This window comes from Notolepis coatsorum, assembly GCF_963971535.1.
Source record: "Notolepis coatsorum genome assembly, chromosome: 6".
NCBI classification, from domain to species: Eukaryota; Metazoa; Chordata; class Actinopteri; order Aulopiformes; family Paralepididae; genus Notolepis; species Notolepis coatsorum.
Window position 1 is genome coordinate 156,701,549 of NC_140170.1, and position 25,293 is coordinate 156,726,841.

The 25,293-nt window shown below is 45.2% G+C and overlaps 1 protein-coding gene across 4 annotated transcripts in view; it reads right to left on the reverse strand.

Annotated features, from left to right (window-relative positions):
- ptpra (protein tyrosine phosphatase receptor type A) overlaps window positions 1–25,293 on the reverse strand; it is a 96,851-nt gene that overhangs the window by 51,370 nt on the left and 20,188 nt on the right. For all 4 annotated transcript variants that reach the window (XM_084317692.1, XM_084317691.1, XM_084317690.1 and 1 more), the window contains exons 2-6: window positions 8,740–8,786; window positions 8,365–8,449; window positions 6,079–6,534; window positions 4,812–4,829; window positions 2,363–2,459 (exon numbers count right to left, since the gene is read on the reverse strand). In XM_084317692.1, coding sequence (XP_084173818.1) covers window positions 2,363–2,459; window positions 4,812–4,829; window positions 6,079–6,534; window positions 8,365–8,449; window positions 8,740–8,760 — 677 coding nt within the window. In that variant the 5' untranslated portion in view covers window positions 8,761–8,786. The remainder of the gene's footprint in view (window positions 1–2,362; window positions 2,460–4,811; window positions 4,830–6,078; window positions 6,535–8,364; window positions 8,450–8,739; window positions 8,787–25,293) is intronic.

The following is a 25,293-nucleotide window of genomic DNA, read 5'->3' on the forward strand; positions in this document are numbered from 1 at the left end:
AACTATATATATTCGAGGGGGAGGAAACTGTACATTAAGGAGGGGGTTGGGTGGGTTGGTGGGTTTGGACATTCACAGGGGCCAGTATGTGCTCTTTGAAGGCGGTTTTTAAGACAAGTGTCATGTCTAAATGTGCTATACAAATAAATTAGAATGATTGATTGTCACAGTGATCTCCTGGGCCCAGGAGTTCAAAACATTTAATCCCTATCTGATCGGATCAGATTTGGATAAATTCATTTCAACTCATTATGAATTGAAAATGGGGGACCCTGATGTAAACAAGACAAAAGTCTTTCTCTGGTCTGCATCCCCTTAACAATTGTGTGTATTGAGCTGTACTGTACTGTACCCATTCTGCAATCTGTTAATTAAAATGTTCAATCAATCAATCAATAGGGATTACAAGTTTTGAACTCCTGGGCCCTGGTTGTTCCCCACTTAGGTTATCCAATTGCGTCGCTGCTGCAAAAATATATTATTATTATATATATATTTCTTTTGTAATCAGCACAGGCCAGGCCACCGGGAAAACTCCCGGTGCTCCAGATGGCCAGTCCGGGCCTGGCACCATGAGATTATATGGTAGCAGTCCCCTATAAAACAAGGTGTTCCTATTATTTCATCTAGATAATTTCATGGAGCCGCAATTAAGACAAGGATCCAATGCGACGGATGACAGCGGCTCAGGAGGTAGCGTGGTCGTCTAGTAATGGGCAGGTTCCCGGTTCGATTAGAAGTGTCCTTGAGGCTTGACCAAGACACTTAACCCCTAACTGCTGCCGATGAGCAGGTTGGCACCTTGCATGGTCGCCTCCGTCGTCGGTATGTGAATGTGAGGAACTAAATTGTAAAGCACTTGCGATATAAATGCAGTCCATTTACCATTTAACAGGGTGGAAAGGAACCCAACCTGAGCATTACATAAGAGGACAATGGCCACCGTGTGAATGTGTGTCAATTGCTTTGGATGTGATAATAGGGCAACGACTACGAGGTTAAAGAGCAGATTTGAATTAATTAGCCTTAATTCAAGGCTATTTTAGACCATATCATTTTACATTTACATTGAGTCATTTAGCTGTCGCTTGTATCCAAAGTGACTTACAAGTTCTGTACGACAGGTCAGCAGGAGGGGAACAGTTCCAGGATACTATCGCCCTATAAAATACGGCCCTTTTCATAAAATTACCTCTACCCAAGTCAAATTTTATGAAAAGGGCGGTATTTTATAGGGCGATAGTATCCTGGAACTGTCTTCCCAGCGATGTTCGAAACATCAAAGAAAAGGCTCGTTTTAAAAGAAAACTTAAATACTATTTACACTCACACACACAATACAATTTAGTCTGATTGATTGATTGATTGATTGATTGATTGATTGATTGATTGATTGATTGATTGATTGATTAATTGAAAATGTTATTAACAGATTGCAGAATGGGTACAATACAGTACGGCTCAATAAACACAATTGTTAAGGGGATGCAGACCAGAGAAAGACTTTAGTCTTCTTTACACCAGGGTCCCCCATTTTCAATTCATGATACAGCACAGCTTGAATACATGCACACCCTGATAAAATTGTTTTATTTGGTTCTAACAGGATTTTATCTCTTTTCATCTCCTGTTTTACATTTATTTTTATTCTATGATACATGTTTTTTCTCTATTATATGATACATTTTTCTTTGTGATATATGCTTTCTTATGTTCTATCGGTGTATGTTATCTTGTGTACATGTATGTTGTTGGACCCCAGGAAGACTAGCTGCCGCTAAGGCATCAGCTAATGGGGATCCGTTTAAATAAACAAATAAACAACTCTTTCAGCTGAGTAACAATGTTCATAGGTAGTCATATAGGCAAGGAAGATTATTTAGTGGCAAAAGTGCATGATGGTAAAAGACAAAGGTCGGCCCCCCCCCCCCTTCATTTGAGATATTGATTGGGTTTCGGCTGGCTGTCCTCTGTCAGATGAACCGTTAAGACACTTGCTATAACCCATTCTGAATGCACTTTAGACCTGATGTGTGGTATAAGTGTGGTGTAAGTGTGGTATAAGGAGTATAAGATAAAACAAGTAAGCTTGGTTCTTCTCCATCTTGAGCACTGATTAATTTTGTATAAGATACTCTCTGTACACTTTCAAACTGCCCCCACGGTACTCTAATTATTTTTGGCTAATTACTATGTTGGAGTCAAAAGAAAACTTTTTGTAGATCGCTCTGAATATGATCATCTGCTAAATGTCTAATAATGTAAACATTCTACTACCTAATAATGTAAACGCACACACACAGGGTGCACTCTGGGTCCTATTTCATCCATAACATCAACTGTACTTAGTGTCCCGACTGACCTCAGCATGTAGAGGATGATGATGATGAAGATGATGACCAGCAGGGAGGACAGAGCCACCATCACCGCTATGATGGGCATGTCATCTGATGTGGATTCTACTTGGTCACAGAGAACGACGGGGAGAGAGAGAGAGAGATTAAATGATTTAATTTAAATGATCAGTAGTACTAATTTGTACCCGGTTTAATCACCTATACATTGTATATTGCTGTTGCACCTTACGGTTACATTTGCACTCTGGTTGGATGCCAAACTTCTTGCCATTGTACTGTACTTGTGCTGTATGATGACAATACATATGAATCTAATCTAATCTAATTTATTCTATAAAAAAGAGAGAATGGGGCAGCTATGCTGTTGAGCACTCAGAACCGATATTGCCAATGGAAACATAGCTTTGGTGCATCCCTAGTCACAAGCGTCCCTAGTCACACTCGTCCCTAGTCACACGCGTATCTACTAGGCATCGGGGTACAGTTGGAAAACTGCAGGAGGAAGGTCACGGAGCGACCTTTACTACTCTCTAAAACCATCTCTCTTCCTCCAATGTACTAGCAAAAGGGAACATATGGCTGGCGGTGTTAATATTTCATTGGCTTTCTGAGGAGAATGGATGGAGAGAGAGACGGAGGGACAGGCTTGGGTGTGTATACATAACTCTATAACAGCCAGGGTCAATCTCCAGCGTCTAAAACGGGTCATACCTGGTGGACAGACTACACGAGCAGGAAAACACGTAGGTTGTTTAAAGAAAGCTGCGTAACTTTGGGCTGTTTGATCATTGTCTGTGTAGTTACTGTGGATTATTGGGAACATAAAAACACTGCGGATGTAATCAGGAAATTATGCTGCTACTGGACCCTCCCTGCTGAACAGCGTGACCAGTAGGAGGTGCTATCGCAACGACCAGGACTAATACCCATCACCCCCAGGCTTCCCACCCCGCGAACACTGCCTATTGTGTTCGTAGACGCTTTAGAGGAAAGAAAAACGGGCCTACAGTGCATAGTTGTGTTTTGATAAGGAACAGGCTCAACATCACCCGTTAGACATTACATGAAGCCAGGTAATCTAGTCTGTGCGATGTGTCCAGCAGGCAACAATAGCTGACCAATTCATATCCACCGCGTGTTCATGAATTACCGATTGACCCGACTGTCCTGTGGATGTCCTGGTAACATTTCACTACTGCGGGTAACTCATCGGACGCGAGGTTTTCCAGAACTCCTGCTGAACTTGACTGTGAATTAGGACCGTCGTTCGATGTCAGGAGCCGACGTCCAGCTTGGAAGAGCGGTGGAGGCTTAGTCAGAGCCGTGGCAAAACACAGCATCTACCACGGATCAAAAACACACCCGACGCTCACAGAGGATTAACTTTGATGTTGTTTCTTTGACGCACAAGCAGTAGCACAAACCAACGTTGTTTTGCCGAGCATTAAAATAAATCATCAAAGTTAATCATCTGTAAATGCCAGTATTCATTCTGGCTTCAAGAAGCACAGAGTCCCTGCACCCAGCACTGTGCTCTCTCCATCATTGTGCCGAAAAAATTCAAGCAAGCTCTAGACCGACTAGGCTGAAAATATAACTGCCGTTCCCAAATGAATGCATCATTTGACTGCTTACTCCGCATGTGCGTGTCTGAGCAAAGTGGCCTGGAATGGCGCCCGGTCGTGTTGCATTTTCATGCATAATTCCTGTGGACTCAGTCAGTGTTCTCCGTCAGACAATGTGTACATTGAACAGTCCAATCAGCCCAAGGAGCTGTGAGGGTATCATGTGAGACCGACGTGTCCTCGATGGGTGTAACGCCATCCAGAACGGCGCCTACCTCACCACAGAGGCTCCATAGAGAGATGGCCAGAGGCTAGAAGATGCAGCCATTGCATAACATCTATACACCGACTGCCGCTATCTTATATAACCGGACGTGTAACTACGCGTACAACTACGCTGTCCCATCTGTTGCAGTGTATATAGGCGGCGTTGCTGTGGTTTAACTTCCGTAGGCTTCCGAGGAAATGGTCAAAGGTCAGAGGGAGAAACCTTGGATCTTCTCTTCCAATGGGTTTTACAGAAGAGGATACAAGGAACCTGGAGCAGATATTCCTCAGTCCACCAGGCACCAGTGCTAAATAATATGGTTATTAAGGACAGATCATTCTGAGAAGAGACAAGGACTTCTACTAGTCGTAGAATTTTGTCAACTGATTGAACAGTGGATGTAATTGCTGAACAATGAGTCGACCGGTTCGACCCTCAACCTCAACTTACATAGAGGATTGCTTTACTGGATTAGTTAGTCATTGTAGTTTCAATGCATATTTTGAATTGATCAAATTAGCTGCCGGTAAAGACAAACATCGGCATTCAAAAGACTGGCATGTGTACCGGTAAACACACTCACACAAACACACACACACACATACAGCTTTGACGTCTTACCTGTTTCCCCATCCTCACCTGTGAAAAATGGAAAGAGAATAGTAGCGTTAGCTTCACAATCCACACAAAGAGCATCGGGATACCCAGCCGTTAAAAACGGTCCAATACTCCCTTTTATTAGTATCGTTACTTTTAGAATAATAGCCTGGTGCTGTATTTTCTGTTGAGTGGATGCGTGACCGGAGCAGTGTGCGTGCGTGCGTGTGTGAGAGAGAGAGCGCATGCTTGTCAACGGTGTCGTCAACTGTGGTCCACGGTGTCGTCAAAAATGTCCATGTTCCGTCATCTAATATTATATTCCGTTACTTTTCCTGATATTTAAATGTTTTGCCACGGTATCATTTTAGAACTTGTGACACACTGCAGATGCTACAGACGCTAGACACACTACAGACGCCACACACTCGACACACACTACACTCTACAGACACCACACACTCGACACACACTACACTCTACAGACACCACACACTCGACACACACTACACTCTACACACACTACAGACACCACACACTCGACACACACTACACTCTACACACACTACAGACACCACACACTCGACACACACTACACTCTACACACACTACAGACACCACACACTCGACACACACTACAGACACCACACACTCTACAGACGCCACACACACTACAGACACCACAGACGCTACACACACCACAGACATTACATACACTACACACTCTACACACACTACACTCTACAGACACTAGACACTACAGACGCTACAGACACCACACACTCTACAGACATTACATACACTACACACTCTACACACACTACACTCTACAGACACCACACACTCTACAGACACTAGACACCACACACTCTACAGACATTAGACACTACAGACACTACACACACCACAGACACTAGACACACCACAGACACTACAGACACTACAGACGCTACAGACACTGCAGACACAGACACTGCAGACACTACAGACGCTACAGACGCTACAGACACTGCAGACACAGACACTGCAGACACTACAGACGCTACAGACACTACAGACACAGACACTGCAGACACTACAGACGCTACAGACACTACAGACACTACACACACCACAGACACTAGACACTGCAGACACCACAGACAGACGCTACAGACACCACAGACACAGACACTACAGAGAGGGCACAAAGCTTTACAGGTTGCCATGGGTTTCATGCGGGAGATAAAGAGCACCAGCAGAAGGTAGATCTGTTGGCAGAACTGAGTCCCTGCCAGCGAGCGCCACTCACCTGGCGGCGTGATGTCAGCGGTGCGCTCCATGTCCGGTTCCCCGGTGGTGTCCGTCACCATGTCCAGGGGATCCATGGTGTACGCGTCCAGGGGCGGGGCGGGCTCCGCTGAGGCCGCGGTCCCGTTCTCTCCTCCGCCGGCGTCGCCGGGAGTGACGGGGACAGGCGGAGGCCAGGTGCCGGAAGGGTCCTGGGGGGTGTCGGTCGGGGGTGAGGGCGGAGAGGAAGGGAGGGCCGTTGGCGCCGGGCCGGGGGTGGGGCCCGCGGTGGGCACAGGCACGGCGCCAGCCGCTGTGGTTTCCGCTGCGGGTGCCATTGTTGTTGTTGTCGTTGCCGTTGCCGCCGGGATGCCGGCGGGGGTGAGGGTCGTGGGCGGCGCCGTGGCACCAGGGGGCGGAGCCGCCGTGACATTGAGGAAGGGGGGGTCCGTGGGCTTGACGGTAACGACCAGAGGGTCTACGAACGGGACGGGACAGAGAGTGAATCTTTCGTGAGCGTCTGAACATACTACCCCTATTGTGACGAATCACATGGTGACATGCAGAAGAAATACCAATGAATGCATCCTCGCAAACGCTAGTATTTAGTTTGCCGCTAAGAGAGCTAATGAAATACAACTCCCATCATGAGCCTTCCCTCCTGCTCAGTGTTCACCCGCTGACACGAGGGGCGAGCGAGCAGCACGGGACAGAGGAGAGGGAGACCGGAGGAGGAAGAGGAAGAAGAAGAAGAAGAAGAAGAAGAAGCAGTGACTCAGGCCGGGACAGAGGACAGAGACCGGAGGAGGAAGAGGAGGAAGAAGAAGAAGAAGAAGCAGTGACTCAGGCCGGGACAGAGGACAGAGACCGGAGGAGGAGGAAGAAGAAGAAGCAGTGAACGGAGGAGGAAGAGGAGGAAGAAGAAGCAGTGAACGGAGGAGGAAGAGGAGGAAGAAGAAGATGCAGTGACTCAGGCCGGGACAGAGGACAGAGAGACCGGAGGAGGAAGAGGAGGAAGAAGAAGAAGAAGAAGCAGTGACTCAGGCCGGGTGCAGTGATCCCGGGGGGGGGGGGGGGGGTTGGTGACTCAAGCTGACTCGAGCTGTGATAATCCCCGGGCATAATCCTGTGGCCATGACCCAGGAATAATCCTGCCGCCTGGCTCCGTTTAGGGAATGACTGCGCGTAAACTGTAGTACTTTGTTTTGGCGCTAAGAGAGCTAATGAAATACAACTCCATCGTGAGCCTTCCTTCCTGCATTCATTACATTGAAAGTCTTGTTTTTCCGATATGAAATTCATTAAATCTGTGTTCTTAAACCTCAAGTAAAGTTAGTAAGAGTTAAGTAAGTAAGAGTTAGTGACCCTGAACTAATGATCCGAGTTAAGGCACATCCTTGAATATGAAGGAGCCAAAGGGACTGGACCGCTACGCCAGTGCAACGGCCAGTACCTCAAGTTTAACATAGTGTAGGGTTGGGTACTGAACTCTGTACTTTTAAGGGTACCGACCGGATTACATCGGTACTACCACACTAGATCAAATTTCGGTACCTTTACATTATAAGAGTGTAATATAGGGGAGCTCCCGTAGCTCACCGCGTATCTCTGCGCTATTTCGGCGTCGTGGACAACCGTGCTCGTCACGGATCTGGGGTACACGAGTTCGATTCCCGGACCCGCCGTATTTTCTCAGAGTGTCTTCCCCTACTCTACATCCCATTCAACCTGTTTCTGTCGGTCATGCTTGACCAGAAAAAGCGATAAACGCTAAAAAATGAAGTTAAAAAAAAAGAAAAAAAGGTGTAATATACTAGACGAGAAGCCTTTTCCACAAATATATATATTACTGCCCCGTCTCTTGGGTCTTTGGAAAGCCCAGACGAGGTCAGAGAAGTTTGATCATATTTACTGAGGATGGCCAGATACTGTTGATATTTAAACATTTAAAAACATAATAAATGATCATGCCATTTATTTGGATAAATAACAAAATTATCTAAATAAATAACAATGTTGAAATTGAGAAGTTTGGACTTATATCTTTTGTTGTTGTTATTACAGAAAAAAGGTACCGATACCGAATTCCAGGAACTGGTACAGGTTCAAATGTGATCGTCACCCAACCCTAATAACGTTGCCGTCTGGCAAAAAAACCTTGTTGGACATCTTTCAGCAGATGAAGAGAACCAGCCTCGTCTTTAAGTTCTACACTGAGCTCTGGACGGGGTTCCTTCCCTCGTGGTCATGAAGCAACAACAGCAACACAGAGAGCCAAGTACATTTTCTAATTTAAGTGGTTCTTTACCTGCGGTGGTGGGGGGCGGGTCCTGGGCAGAAGCCTGGAGGGCTACAGTCATCAGCAGGAGCAAGGGACACACACCCATTCTGCCCTGCAGGAAGGGGGGCGCACAAACACAAGGGGGTATTAATTCAGAGACAACAACAAGCCGATCTCCATGATGAAAAGCACAACTGACACAAACACAACAAACCCCCCCCCTTTTTTTTTTTTTTACAGAACGGGACAATCCAGGCCATGTCTGGATAATAATCCACTTATTTTGTTAAACCACTAATCCTAATCCTATACATGCCCAATTTTGGACGGGAATAATACATTGTTGTTTTCGAGTAGGACACCCAAAGTATCTCAAATAAGGATAGGGTGAAATCCGCTCACCTTAAGGAGCAAAGTTGGCATCAATCACTCATTCGCACAGCGTAGTCCTGGAAAGCAAACAGATCAATACATTTATCAATGTGTCGAAAGGTTATCACCCCGTTCCCCCCTTCCCCATTTCCTCCCCAATTTTCCTGGTCATTGCGCTACCCTCTGTCGGCCTGGGGAGGGTGTAGGCTAGACTACCACATGTCTTCCCTGCTGAACGGGCGTCACGACCGACTGCAACGATAGCTACTCCAACGATCAGGACTCATATTCCCACGACTTCCCACCCGTGAACACTTTTCTGTTTCGTATGGACGAATTGAACCGGCGTCTCTGCTTTTACCTCTACGCCACCCAGATGTCATTCTTCATCGTATCTTTCATCTATGAACCAAATCATCAATGGGAAACGTCTGACTGCACTATCGTACCACCAAACAGTCCCACCAAGTCTTTGATGGCGCTGTGCGAGTATGGATAATAAAAAGGACAGCATTATCCTCGGACACAGCGACGGGAAAAGGCAACTTCTGCGTGAATATTACGGGATCTGCGGCGGCACAGGATGAGCCTGGAGAGAGAGGGAAGGCAGGTGAAGACTGCGCGGAAGCGGCAGGTTGAGTTACGTCGTCCAAGACGTGGACAGATTTGATGCCTGCTTCCTCTGGACAACATTAGATACGGCTAGATTTCAGCATCGAAATGTGTTATTTATCTGCCGGTGACAGGCGGCATGGTTTGTGTAGAGTGAACAACACTCGCCACTGTCTGCCGTGGATGGCGCATAAGCGGAGCCTAACAGAATTACTGTCACATTTACATTCCTGAAGTGTCTGGCATAGACATGAATCAATCAGCACAACAATCACCCGTTGACGTGAAGAGAAGGAGAAGGAGAAGGAGAAGGAGAAGGAGAAGGAGAAGGAGAAGGAGAAGGAGAAGGAGAAGGAGAAGGAGAAGGAGAAGGAGAAGGAGAAGGAGAAGGAGAAGGAGAAGGAGAAGGAGAAGGAGAAGAAGAAGAAGAAGAAGAAGAAGAAGAAGAAGAAGAAGAAGAAGAAGAAGAAGAAGAAGAAGAAGAAGAAGAAGAAGAAGAAGAAGAAGAAGAAGAAGAAGAAGAAGAAGAAGAAGAAGAAGAAGAAGAAGAAGAAGAAGAAGAAGAAGAAGAAGAAGAAGAAGAAGAAGAAGAAGAAGAAGAAGAAGAAGCCCACCGGGGGGGGGGGGGGGGGGGGGGGGGGGGGTGTCTCACTGACTTGAGCTGTGATAATCCCTGGGCATAATCCTGTGGCCATGACCCAGGAATAATCCTGCCGTCTGGCTCCGTTTAGAGAATGACTGCGGTGCTCTGACACAGACAGAGCCAGACACTGGAGCACACACACACAAACCAGTGCTTTGGGATTATTACATCAGGGTGGGTTGCTGACAAATTGGGCGATGAAAGCAATTATGGTGCCAGTTTACCATCCATGCATAAAGAATTCTCTGGCATCGTCAATATCAATAGCATTATGTCCTGGTGCCGTGATCCTCATCTGTCTGTTTTAGGCCCATCGTCGATAGTTAATTTCCATCCTACTGTATTTTGGGATTGCAAAGAACTTTGTTGCTTTAGGGTTTTTTCTGCTGTTGACGAATCTGCAGTTTAAGAGAGGAATACCACCCATTTTCAGAACTCAGAACTTGCGGAACCCGGGGATGTAAAACCTGGGCCTGCTTCCTTCCATCCAAGACTTTACATCTCACACCGATTCTCTCTTTGACTTCTAACTTTAGGAGAGTGGTGGGTGTTCACAAATACTGACTGAACTGTCCTGGGGCACAGGAACAATATACTGACTGAACTGTCCTGGGACACAGGAACAACATACTGACTGAACTGTCCTGTGGGCTGTGGCACAGGAAGAACATACTGACTGAACTGTCCTGGGGCACAGGAACAACATACTGACTGAACTGTCCTGGGGCACAGGAAGAACATACTGACTGAACTGTCCTGGGGCACAGGAACAACATACTGACTGAACTGTCCTGGGGCACAGGAACAACATACTGACTGAACTGTCCTGGGACACAGGAACAACATACTGACTGAACTGTCCTGGGGCACAGGAAGAACATACTGACTGAACTGTCCTGGGGCACAGGAACAACATACTGACTGAACTGTCCTGGGGCACAGGAAGAACATACTGACTGAACTGTCCTGGGGCACAGGAACAATGTACTGTATGCGAGTGGGTGGTATTTACCTTCCTCCTCTATCCAGGCATGGGACTGGCTAGTGGCTAATAATGCTACTAGGCTAAAGGACGAAGACCAGGGTTAACCATGGTGCTGTTTCCCTCCAACAGCAGCCTAAGATTAACTGTATATAGTCGGTAAACAATCCTATTATCCCGCAAAGACAATCTCTGCTCTCATCTTTCCCATCATCCAATAATACCTATCCAATGTTAACAAGTCAGTCACCTCTTCTGGACATTAAATTAAAATGCATCGCTTCGCCATAACACGAGCATAATAAACGCCCCTTGTACACAAGTATGGAAGCTGAGATTGAGCCAGAAACAATACATCACAAGGAAGGTAATGGAAGTTGTGCTTTTGCAGAAGTGATATAAGATTTTGCATAAATGTAGTTTTTCTTCCTGATCTACACTGCTGCTGTTTTGGGGGAGATATGAGTCTACTTTTCCACAGCAAACGAGGCCTACATGTGTCCCTGTCCCTAGAGGCGTTTCTAAATCAAACGTGTCCCTGTCCTATATATAGAGAGGCGTTTCTAAATTAGAACGAGTGGCCTCGAATCGTCTCCATGCTCTTGCGGCAGACTAATTACACAATTATGGCTGCGCTGCGCTGAAGACGGGACAAGGAAACAGCCAATCAGCCGCATCCTCCTCGGCCGCTCGGCAGACTTCACGGTCTGATATGAATTAAATTTTTGACTAATTCAATATCCCTGCAGCGCAAATTGTGTTTGACCTTCATTTAAAAGTAAGATACCTGAATAATGGCAAAGACCGACAACAAACCGGCGAAGTCGTTGGAGTCCACGTCTGACCGAAGACGTTCTCCCTGTGTGCGTGGAGCTGGTCGACCCTCCGAGAAAGTCACATAACAGAGACCGTCTGGAACCATAGACTCCCAAAAAAAGAAAACCTCAGTGGCTCATCCCTGAGTGACATGGTGACCCCTGACCCCTTCCCTGAGCCACACCTCCACCTCATCCGCCACGGCTCATCCCTGGACGACACGCTCTGACCCCTGACCCGCCACAGCTCGGCTCGATCCGCCCGCCCCCGTCCGGCTCATTAAAAGCTGTGACTCAGCGTGGAGACGCGCCACGGCTCATTGATCAGCAGGGGTTTGTCAGAGCGGGGTTTGTCAGAGCGAGGTTTGCGCTGAGCAGCACCCGTCTCTCTGGACACCAATTAAGACCCGTTTGAGAGAGAAAAAATTGAGGGAAAAAAACACGGCTGCATCAGTTGGCCCGGTTTCAATCGGGCTTGTCGATCGACAACTCCTGTTGACTCGTTTTTTAACGACCTTTCTTAATTTGAGCGATGACTCATCGGCCGGCCGTGCGGAGAGGACTGCAGCGTGACGCGTCCCTGCCCGTGTCTCTGCCGTCTGCGTCTCTGCCGTCCACACTCCCACAACATTCCCCTCACGAATATAGAGAGCAGGAACAGGGGGAGCTTTATCTATATAGGCTGGGTCTGCATGCTGAGAGGCACTGTGTGAGTGAGTGAGTGAGTGAGTGAGTGAGTGAGTGAGTGAGTGAGTGAGTGAGTGAGTGAGTGAGTGAGTGAGTGAGTGAGTGAGTGAGTGAGTGAGTGAGTGAGTGAGTGAGTGAGTGAGTGAGTGAGTGAGTGAGTGAGTGAGTGAGTGAGTGAGTGAGTGAGTGAGTGAGTGAGTGAGTGTTTTTAAGAGACTCTGTTACATAGCGATCGAGGGCATATTAATTCAATAGATGATGGTCTGTGAGTGTGGTGGTCGGTGCTGCCAGGTTCTGTGAGTGTGGTGGTCGGTGTTGCCAGGTTCTGTGAGTGTGGTGGTCGGTGCTGCCAGGTTCTGTGAGTGTGGTGGTCGGTGCTGCCAGGTTCTGTGAGTGTGGTGGTCGGTGCTGCCAGGTTCTGTGAGTGTGGTGGTCGGTGCTGCCAGGTTCTGTGAGTGTGGTGGTCGGTGCTGCCAGGTTCTGACTGTGAGTGTGGTGGTCGGTGCTGCCAGGTTCTGTGAGTGTGGTGGTCGTGTTGCCAGGTTCTGTGAGTGTGGTGGTCGGTGCTGCCAGGTTCTGTGAGTGTGGTGGTCGGTGCTGCCAGGTTCTGTGAGTGTGGTGGTCGTGTTGCCAGGTTCTGTGAGTGTGGTGGTCGGTGCTGCCAGGTTCTGTGAGTGTGGTGGTCGGTGCTGCCAGGTTCTGTGAGTGTGGTGGTCGTGTTGCCAGGTTCTGTGAGTGTGGTGGTCGGTGCTGCACTGCTGCCAGGTTCTGTGAGTGTGGTGGTCGGTGCTGCCGGTATTAAAAGGCTGCAGAGTGGGCGGCGGCTTCACCACACGCAGAGTTCAACTTCACACCCCAATGATGCGTCGTGATGATGAGTCACCAGGAAAATATCTGCCTTGATGATCATCGTCATCTAATCATTCTGAGCTGTTCAAACAGCATAACTGTGCAGATAGATACGAGACAGATGAGGGCAACACACATCGGGGATTTCTTGCAAAAAAGAGAGGGGGTGAGAGAGGGGGGGGAGAGAGAGAAAGAAGAGAGGGTGAGAGAGAGAAAGAGAGAGGGGAGAAAGAGAGAGAGGGGGGGAGAGCGAGGTAGAGAGAGAGGTAGAGAGAGAGGGAGATAGGGCGTGAAAGAGAGGGAGAGAGAGGGAGAGACAGAGAGAGAGAACACAAATGCATGCACACATATACACAGCGGAACAGAGGACAGAACAATCACTGTTTTCAAGATGGCCCGAAGCTTTTAACACATGGTGGCGCTGCTAGGGATGGGTACCTTTCACATTTGAACCGATACGGTACAGGTACCTGTGAATCGATACCGGTACCCAACGGTACCTTTTTTCGGTACTTTAGTCTCAAATTTAATTTACCTACCTCAGTCGTAAAAATAAATCCAAACTTCAAATAACTACAATTTCGACCGTTTTCGGCTCGCCATTGCTCCGACTGCTTTGTTGTTGAATCAAGTCAAATCCTAGGTAAGCATATATTGTGCGTGTGAACGTTGACATGAAAAGAAAAAAAGGTAAAAAATTATTAAAAATAAAAATATATATATATTTTTTTTATCTCACTTGAATTGATACTCGGTAGTACCGACATGTTTCGGTTCGGTACCTTAAAAGTACCGAATTCGGTACCCATCCCTAGGCACTGCGCCCCTATATCATTGTTTAGAGACAGACAGACAGACAGACAGACAGACAGACAGACAGACAGACAGACAGACAGACAGACAGACAGACAGACAGACAGAAGGCTAACCATGGCCCGCTCTACACAACATTTGGATTAATGAAATTCTTACTTTTATTACTTATTTACCAATGATTGTACAAATCATCAGTTTCAACGCAAGTCAGTGAGATTGTTCATCAAACAGTGTCGAACTTGAGTGCTACAGACTTGAGTGCATATTAGCATAGTAGGTAACCTAATAAGGCTGAGCCCGAATGTTCGTTCGTTCGTTCGTTACGTTAACATTCGAATTCTAAATTAAAATTCGAATTCTTTATTTTTTATTAAAACATATATATATTTTTTTTAATTTCTTTTATGTGTCTATTCATTCCGTTTCTTCACAGTTGCAGATAAAGATTGGGCTACACTAATATTATAGTATTACAAAAAACTGATAAGTTATATTCATTAACTCTTTCAGTGCCACTCACGAGATTTCTCGTGTTTTTTTATAGGTGGTTGCTAGCCACTCACGAGATTTCTCGGAATTTTTTTTTTTTTTTTTTTTTTGCGATCTGAAAAATGATTGCATCACCCGAGCCTACCCGAGTATTGCCGAGCTGCGCCGGTGATCACTGTGGAAAAAAGCGCCCCCTGTCGTCTCCAAGATGACATAAGTGATTTTGGAATGGACTCAATGAAAATGAATGGGGAAAAAAATCCGGTACTCCACATTTTCCAGTTCACTGATCCAGCCGGGGTTACTAGAGTTCATTCTGGAGCCTCAGATCTCCGCGGATCATGGAGAACCACTGTGTCGCGTTGGATCCATACACGTATCGATTTTTTCGAATGGTGATCAGGAATTGGAATATACCAGTTGGATACCATCTGATGTCAGGTAAGGACTCTATGTTATCAGTGGTAGGATAATCAGAGTAATTTTGATGAAGTTATAAGCTGTTTTGTGAAATCTCTTCTTTCGTTTTCACTGTAAAAGTCCGAGAGGAAATCAACAAGGCGATTGTCCGCGCGCGGCCATAATGTGCGTGCGTGCACGTATAATATTGATCATCTAGCGTTTATTTGAAAACGATTCATAAAAAGGCAGACGAATATCAACGTTGTGGAATATTCCACTAAAAGACGATTTTCATAGAATGCTCCAGAATGAGTTGTTTTTTATATCAAAACGGGGGCTTTTCTAACTGCTCTGAAACGGCAACGACGCGATAAAAAAACAATCTGCCTTCAGAGCACTGTCTGGAACATAGTCTTTGATAATGCGATGGGCAGATTAGACACATAGCCATAATTTAAAACATAGATTAGGCGATATTAACGTTAACATTGGCGCGGATGGTGGCATTCAAGCGGTAAAATGGAAAACCAGGCATGGCATTTAAAGAGTTAAAGAAAGTTGATTTAATAAAAAAAAGACTCATTTAATCAGATGAATCACTTTATTCAAATTGAGGATTTAGTTTGAGGATATTTATAAAAAAATTATTAATACAATTTAGATTTTTCTCTTTTAATAATAAAAAAAATAATTGTTATTAAAAACAAAGGTTCGAACGTTCGTTCGGAAAAACCCTGACGAAGTTCAAATCCCAAAAACAGGCTTCGGGGACAGCCTTATAACCTAATAATATAGGCAAAGTATATTCCATAGTAGGAGAGTGCATGATAGTAAAATACAGTAAATCTTTTTATTAAATTGTTTGTTTCTTAATTTTTTTCAGATAGTGTGTTTTTAGTCTACGGCAGAAAATTGGTCAGGTTTCGGCAGGCCTGTCTGTGGTGGGAAGTTTGTTTCACCACCAGAACCTAAACTATTATTCACAGAGGACTTTTGGGGACTTTCTGGAATTGAGAATTACTTTTAATTTTTTTTACAAATGCACATTTCCACAGGATACGATTTTATTAAGGTGTGACATATTAAGGTGCCTGCCCTTCACATGCTCTGAAATGTAACCCATTATGATGTACAATTTGAGTTTCCGGTGGCTAATATGTCAAAATAACCGCAGAATAATGACGAGTGCACTAGGGCTGACCTTTTTTATTGGTCTTTTTCCCCCTCCATTTTTCCTCCGATTTTCTCCCATCCCAATGTTAGTCGTATGCCAATTCCCAGTCCCTTCCTGGTCGCTGCGCTTTACCCCCCACAGTCAGATCATTTGGGAGAGTGGAGGCTACCACGTGCTTCCTCCGACACACGTCCAGCCAATCACCGCTTCTTTTCACCTGGCAGCGCGGATTCTCATTGAGAGGGCGTAGCGTGTGGGAGGACCACACTATCCCCCTCACGTCCAATCCGCGCTTAGCAGGCGCCCCGACCGAACTGTAGGAGTCGCTGTTTACAACGACCCGGACCCACCCCGCCAGCTTCTCCCACCCTCTGATACAGCCAATTGTATCAGTGCAGACGGCCAGCCAAGCTGGTGACAACCCCGGAGCTGTGAGCTGGATTCGAACAGGCGAACCAAGCTCACAGCTCCGGGGCTGGTGACGAACGCAATCTCCGCTCGACCACCTAACCGCCCCAGGGCTGACCTTCTAAGCTTTTTTTGGCAAACGAAGCTTCGGGGCCGAGCTTTGATTTTAATTTGAAGCTTCGAGAAAAGAATATTTTTTTTTTAAAGTAATTTCTATTTTTATTTTTTGTTGTGGGACTTGTACAGCACTTTGGTACACTTTGTTGTTTTTAAATGTGCTCTATAAATAAAGTGGATTGGATTAATTAATTAAGTAGCCCCTTTCGTGACTGACGCAGCCAACAAGGTTTCACTCGGCTGCCCTGCCTGGGTGCAGTGGGGCTGCTCTCACAGCCAACGACATGACATTACATAATTATGTTGCAACCTTCGTCTATCAAGCAAACAATTATATAAATATTTATATGTAGTTGATAGAGACAAAGGCAGAATTCGACTTAATTAAGCACATTTTATTAACACTTTGGTCGCCAAGGACGCCTTAACTCGTCATTCCCCGCCATGCAAATTCTGCCAATGACGCCGTAACACGTCATTGAGATCAATATTTCAAAAATCTGTGATCGCAATCATATTTCTCCCCCGGAGACTTGAGATCTACTGTTGATCCCCTCTCAACTCTCCAACGGTTCAAGAGCGCCATCTGGTGGCCGATCGGCGGATCGCCCAAACCGGAAACGGAAACTGGTGCTCATCCAAATTCGGTCCGATCACTCGCTATAGGTCCCGGGACTCGAGCGCGACACAATGGATAGCGATCCGTTACCAATAACTCGATAAACAACATGATTTGGACGTATATACTATTATACAACCTGGAGATGGATCGCATATTTCAACATCCCATAATAGGAATATTTTTGCTCCACGCTCATCGCCCAACGGCCCGAGGAGACTGGGGTAAGTTTCAGCGTTTTTTTTTACCGTGTTCGATACAAACTGCTCTAATGATCATATCACCCACACTAGATGAATCATCTAACGTTGGCCACGGAATTATAAACGACCCCCCCCCCATCCGGTCAACATCAGATGATAAGTAGTAACTTCTAGAAGCACGTCCATTTGAAATTTTTTATCTCGCGCCGATCGCTATCAAACTGTATTTGATCATCAATATAATGCATTTAGGGCTATAAATCACGTTCTGCAGAATGCTGCAGAAAACGATAAAAACATATTTATACTTTAGACCGTATTTTAGTATGAATATGTGAATGAAAAAGTATAACGTTCCCACATCCTGAACGATAGATAATTGACGTTGAATGGGCCATAGTAATGTCAATTTAGCAATACAATTTAAAAGGTTATAGCCCTGCAAAGAAGGGGAACTTCTCCATAGACAAATAGAGCTGGCAGAGAATGGTATAATGATGTACATAAGCCTGGCAAAGAGGGAGCTCCAGTAGCTCACCGCGTACCTCGAGCGCTATTTTGGCGCCGGGGACAACCGTGCTCGTCACGGATCTGGGGTTAGCGAGTTCGATTCCCGGACTGCAGCCGTATCTTTCTCAGAGTGTCTTCCCCCCATCTGTACCCATTCAAACCTGTTTCTGTCGGTCATTCTTGACCAGAGAAAAATGCGATAAACGCAAAAAAGAGCCAGCGGAATGGCCAAAGTTAAAAAAAAAAGCCTGGCAAAGAAAGTGTTAAGACATATTTTTATATGGGTCGGGACACTTTAAAAAAGCAGCACAATGAACACAAATCTGTCCGACATAGTCTTAAATAACAAACGGCATTGCTTCGCTTCTTCGTCGACATGTCTGCTGCACATGTCCTTGTTGTTTTCAACACAGATAATCTCCACGTGCTTGTTGTAGAGAGATGGAGTCGAGGCGCCGCTTACTTTCGTTTCATTGGAATGGAGGCGGGAAGGCGCCGCTTACTTTCGTTTCATTGGAATGGAGGCGCAAGATTTTGGAGGCAAAAAAAAAGAAAATAATAAAAAATGTATGTTCGAAGCTTGTGCCATCGAACGAAGCTTCGAAGTATTTAAGACAGCCCTAGAGTGCACTGCCTCAAGGAAAAAGATAATTGACTGGCTCCTCAAATATTTTTCTTTACTCATTTTAGTTTGTACCACCAATGTGCATCTTAATTAAACACATTAGGGAGTAGGGACACATGCATGCAGGATACAGGAGCTAATTAAGCAAGCACCTGTTCCCCTCAATTAGCGCCGCAAGGAAGATGCGTCTGTCTCACTCTGTTCGCCTCCGTCCGTTGACTTTACATGCATTCGAGCTGTCATCTGTTCAAACCTTCTGAGCCTTAAAGTTTAAACATTGTATTTTCCCCTGCGTTGTTCACAGATTGCTCCAACATTTTGTCTTCATCATCTCATTGGATTATTGACAGACAAGTTACAGGTGAGAATGCGCATGCGCACACACACACAACATCCCAATAAACTCTGGCCCCGATTCGTATTGGCCTGGTGTAGAATTATGTTTATGTTCATCTAATCTAGTAATTGCTCATAAACAAAGAAATGTCTAATAATGTCTTAATATATCTGCAAGTGCAAGGTTCCCTAAAAGCTCAAAATGTGTTTGTTTATATTCCCTTTTTTAAAGCCAGATTGCATAATTCCATCCTCAATTTCCACCAAACAGAAGATACTAGCCACTAAATTACAACACATCAAAGGAAATGTAGCTGTTTACAGTTCATATACTTGTTCAAAACACTTGTAACTGGAATCATCAACATTCTCTGTTGCATTGGCTATTTTCTCTATGTGTCAATGATTCAAACAGAGCAGCAGAGAACACTGATGGGCAGGTGAACATGATGGAAGTCTTCCGTTATGTGTACTGTAAAGTACAAGAGCCTGAGGAAATGGTGGCAATGCACAATATGAACCTGACAATTAAACTGGCCATATTAAAAGCAATTATAAATAAATTGAGAGGAGAAAAAAAAGAAATAGCCACCCCCTTTGAGCATCTCAACTCCCCCCTTTCAACAATTCTGCACCCAGCGCCATTGTGAAATCATGGTCTCTACACAGTCACTACTCTGGCATACTGAGAGACACAGAGAGTCCCCTGGCAGTGATGGGCTTAATCAGCATTGTGCAAACTCATTTGGCGAGAGCTTAAATGTAACGGACATTCGTTTCTATGTAAAAGTTACCAACTGCAGCTTTAAGGTTTTTCTTTACCGGTTAACGGAGACGCTCCACTGGGGGCTGGTGAAGCTGATGTATTGTGATATACAAATAAACTGACTTACAATGCTATGGTAATATTTGCCCAATAAACACTTGCAATCAACATCCTGAACCCCAACAGGCAACTGACCACCGAATAATCCATCTCACGTCTGTGATAAGGCTTGCAAAATTAACTAGCGCCACCCCCCCCCCTTGCTCAAAATCGTTTCCCGTTACAATATTGTTGACGGCAGACCCACGATATCCTTCTCCATAGAGCAGAGAAATAAGCTCACTGTCCCCCACATTGATTTAAGCTCATCCCACAGAAACACATCCAAACAACAACACTGCAACAGACACCCTTTCTTCTTCGCATTCTGCTTTGCATTGTGAAATCGTCATTTTCACAATGCAATGCAATTTCACAATGAGGTGACGTCATTTTCACCAGCACCGCCGTCTTCCATCTTAAGACCTTGTCGACTGTGCGATTAGTTAGTCGATGTATTTAAATTGACAGATATGTAAGATTGTGTCTCCCCCATGTGATCATCCAGAGGGCAGAGGGACATCTTTACATCTAGCTCTTCCAACTATGTGCTCAGAATCTTTTAGGAAATAACTCATGGGGGAGAAAGCATTAATAAAATGATCAATCGTCAACAACAAAATCTCGCCAAAAACCTACCCTTATGTTCACCACACTGCGGCTGATGGGAGGAAGTGTCTCATATGAATGTATTGGTCTATTAGCTTCCTAATGTGATAAAGATATGGTCATGCTTTCTTGACTTGGCCCTGTTGTTGTGCGTCCATGTGAAGATCATTCAGACGTGGAGGGGGCACAGAGACAGGCCCTTCACAGCACTGACTGACTGAGATTCCAGGTTCGATCCCTAGCCCTGCTAAACACAGAGAGGTCACAGGTTAGTAGGGCTGACCTTCGAAGCTTTTTTTGGCAATCGAAGCTTCGGGGCCGAGCTTCGATTTTAATTCGAAGCTTCGAATTTTTTTTTTTTTTTTTTTATCTTATGTTGTGTTTTGTTGTGGGACTTGTACAGCACTTTCGTAAACGTTGTTGTTTTTAAATGTGCTCTATAAATAAAGTGGGTTGGATTAATTAATTAAGTAGCCCCTTTCGTGACTGACGCATCCAACAAGGTTTCACTCGGCTGTGTGTTTTAATTCAAGGTGGATCGCTGTTGTCGTTTGAACAACTTCAGATTTCATGGGAACTACCAATCCCCCAAATCAAGAATGTTTAAGATGAATGAAGTAAGATTTTGATTATTTGAAATATGGCCTGTGTAGACTAAACTATGCACAGAATTATGTCAGTCTACAAGGTCCGGATTCTACATGGTCCGGCAATGTAGACCTTGTAGACTCCACTACAGACCAATTATCAGTGAATGTTCATGCATTTTTAAGAAGGGCAACTCCCACAAAAAAACAAAGAACTCACCAAAACATCTCAGTAGCACCTTATCTAAATGTTCTATTTCATATATGGAGATTCATATTTATTTATGTATTGCATGCATTTCTACATTTTATTTCCTATTTTGTTTATTCATCCCAGTAGGGGTGGACGGTATGGTCTAAAATTTATATCACGGTATAATTTGAAGCATAGACGGTAACGGTATATATCACGGTATCATCGTTTTTGATAAAAAAATTTTTTTTTAATTTTACATAATTTTTTTTTTTTTTATATATAAAATATATATATTATATAATTAGACTTGTACTTGTATTATCTGCGAGACATCGCCACCACGCAACAAGCTCCACTGTCTGTGTGTACATTAGTAGCCTCCAGCTACGGCCAGTATTCTCCGGAGCTGCAGCTGGACCTATACTCGAGTAGCCTCGAGCTACGGCCAGGATTCACCGGCGCTGCAGCTGGGCCCTAGTATTGGTATAACGTTAAATCACATTCACAAGCCCTCAGCTCGAATACGCATCGAATCAGTGTTATAAGACATTGATATCAGGAGCTATCTGTAGCTACTGCTAGCCGGATATATAACGTTAATACAACGCCTCAGTGAATTATTTAGTTCAATGGGACATTTCGTTTTGAACGGTGAACCAACTTGCGTTAACGTGAGCTAACGGCTAACGGAGCTATCATACACGTCTACTCTCTACTAGACTTGATGGAGCGTTTGTTGATGTCGGGAGCTATCGGTAGCTGGCCGACTAGATACCGTTCGGTTAGACAATGCCTCATCATGTATTAAACTAAAAGTGAATAGTTGACTGGGTCATTTTGTAACGGTAGCTAAGCTAACGTTAGCTCAGGGAGACGTCCCGTCCCACTGTAGACCCGTGTTTACATGCGTGCGGGAGGGGCTGGCACGCCCACTGCGCGAAGCCTCCTAAATAACTTTTTCCAGTTCGCACATATCTATTATCTATGACTAATTCTATCTATTTTTAGGGGCAAATGCCAGTGAAATAGTCGCGCTGTGGTTACATGACGTCATTGCTATTTTAGAGCTGCACTACCGGTTACACGGTATAGGCAAAATCCATACCGTAGAGCAAATTCATACCGTTTATACCGTATACCGTTTATACCGTCCACCCCTACATCCCAGTATCTTTCTTTCTTATGTGTGGAATTCTACAAGGTGCGCGCACACACACACACACACACACCTACACACACACACACACACTTACATTTAGTCATTTAGCTGACGCTTTTATCCAAAGCGACTTACAAGTTCTGTACGACAAGACAGCAAGAAGGGTACAACTCTATCAGCTGAGTAACAATGTTCATCAAAGTGTTGCGTGTTACAGTGTAGGTTAGTTTATTAGGACAAGTGCATGACAGTAAGGTTAGTCACGGTTAGATTTTTTTTTTTTTTATATCATTTCAGATAATGGTTGAAGAAGTGAGTCTTTAGTCGACGGCGAAAGATTGGACGGGATTCGGCTGTCCTAACTGGGATGGGTAGTTCTCACACACAACACCACACACACACACACACACACACACACACACACACACACACACACACACACACACACACACACACACACACACACACACACACACACACACACACACACACACACACACACACACACACACACACACACACACACACACACACACACACACACACACACACACACACACACACACACACACACACACACACACACACACACACACACACACACACACACACACACACACACACACACACACACACACACACACACACACACACACACACACACACACACACACACACACACACACACACACACATCGAAGTAAAAAAAAAAAAAAATTGAAAAAAGAAATTAAATTTTTTTTTTTTAACTTCGATTTTTTTTTTAATGTTCGAAGCTTGTGCCATCGAATCGAACGTTCGAAGCTTCGAAGCATTTAAGACAGCCCTACAGGTTAGATCCCTAGCCCTGCTAAACACTCTGCTAAACACTATATTACAGAGGTCACAGGTTCGATCCCTAGCCCTGCTAAACACTACACCGAGAGAGGTCACAGGTTTGTGTGTCTCAGGGATATGCAAAGAAATTATTTCTTAATTCCACTGTGTGCAATATGGTGATTGAGTGCTTTAGTTAACGGGGGGGAAATTAACCATCTCATGGACTGTATTTTGGAGAGGACTGACTTATGGAGAGGACTGGCTGTCTGTCAGTAGTGTGCTGGTTGTTGGATGGCAGCATCAAGGTGTCAGTAGTGTTGTTGGATGGCAGCATCAAGGTGTCAGTAGTGTGCTGGTTGTTGGATGGCAGCATCAAGGTGTCAGTAGTGTGCTGGTTGTTGGATGGCAGCATCAAGGTGTCAGTAGTGTGCTGGTTGTTGGATGGCAGCATCAAGGTGTCAGTAGTGTGCTGGTTGTTGGATGGCAGCATCAAGGTGTCAGTAGTGTTGTTGGATGGCAGCATCAAGGTGTCAGTAGTGTGCTGGTTGTTGGATGGCAGCATCAAGGTGTCAGTAGTGTGCTGGTTGTTGGATGGCAGCATCAAGGTGTTAGTAGTGTGCTGGTTGTTGGATGGCAGCATCAAGGTATTAGTAGTGTGCTGGTTGTTGGATGGCAGTATCAAAGTGTTAGTAGTGTTGTTAGATGGCAGTATCAAGGTGTTAGTAGTGTTGTTGGATGGCAGCATCAAGGTGTTAGTAGTGTTGTGAGCGCTCCACATTGCTTTCAGTTTAGCTGGCCGTCCGTACTAATACACATTGGCCGTATTAGGGGGTGGGAAACTGATGGGTGGGGATCGGGCGTTGTGGACAGCGACTCCTACAGGTCGGTTGGTGCGCCTGCGCAGTAGAATCAGGAAGTGTCAGGGGCAGCGTGAGCCTCCCACGCGTTACTCCTCGCCACTGAGAGATCGAGCTGCGCAGGTGAAAAGATGCGACTGCTGTTACCTCAAGTACCGGAGGGGACTTGTGCTATGTATGACTTAGTCCACATTGCAGCCGGCTTGTGGGAGGCAAGAAACAGCGTTCGTGACAGGGGAGGGTTGAATTGGACGATACGAAATTGGGATGGGAGAAAATATAGAAAATGGGAGAAAAAGTGGATAAAAAAAAAAAGTGTTAGTAGTGTTGTTGGATGGCAGTATCAAGGTGTTAGTAGTGTTGTTGGATGGCAGTATCAAGGTGTTAGTAGTGTTGTTGGATGGCAGCATCAAGGTGTCAGTAGTGTGCTGGTTGTTGGATGGCAGCATCAAGGTGTTAGTAGTGTGCTGGTTGTTGGATGGCAGCATCAAGGTGTTAGTAGTAACTTATTTGGAACTCACTTGTGATTGCTATTTAATTTAAATTATGTTTTTAAGTTGCAGGAAATTACAGCAAATGTCTTTCTTTATTGCTAATCTTTTAGCCTCCCGAACACCCCCCCCCCCCCCCCCCCCCCCATCTTGGGGAAATCCCTGCTCTGCTAGAAAACACTCGCTCCGAGCACCAGGGTGGCGCGAGCAAGAGGCTCTATGGCAACATAACCAGCGCTTCTCAAATGTCAACATCATGGAAGCTACTATCCCGATTCTGATGAAATGCGGGGGAATGATGCATCTCTTGCCAATGTGCACAAACACTTACAAAATGACAACTTTCCATCAACACCAGCCTAGAGCCGCGGCGTGAGGACATTGCACGTGTTGTTTAGCAGAGAATAGCCCCCTAGAGAGTTTCAGTTTTCAGTTTCAGTTTCGCTTTTCAGAACGCTACGTAATGGCAGGCAAGTTAGACATCGTTTTCGCCTCCTGAGCACAGTGATGTATATACATGTAGTACAATGCAAAAGCAGTAGGTGGCAGTAGGTGGCGATGTAGTTCAAACATGAAGGCCATTTTCAACCAATCAGAAAAGTTGAATGTGCCACCATCAATCGACGGATCGCACAGGGCAGAAACAGGAAGTGGAAGCTGGTGCTCATTTCAATTCTGTCCGATCACTCGCTAATAGTCCCAAGACTCGAGCTG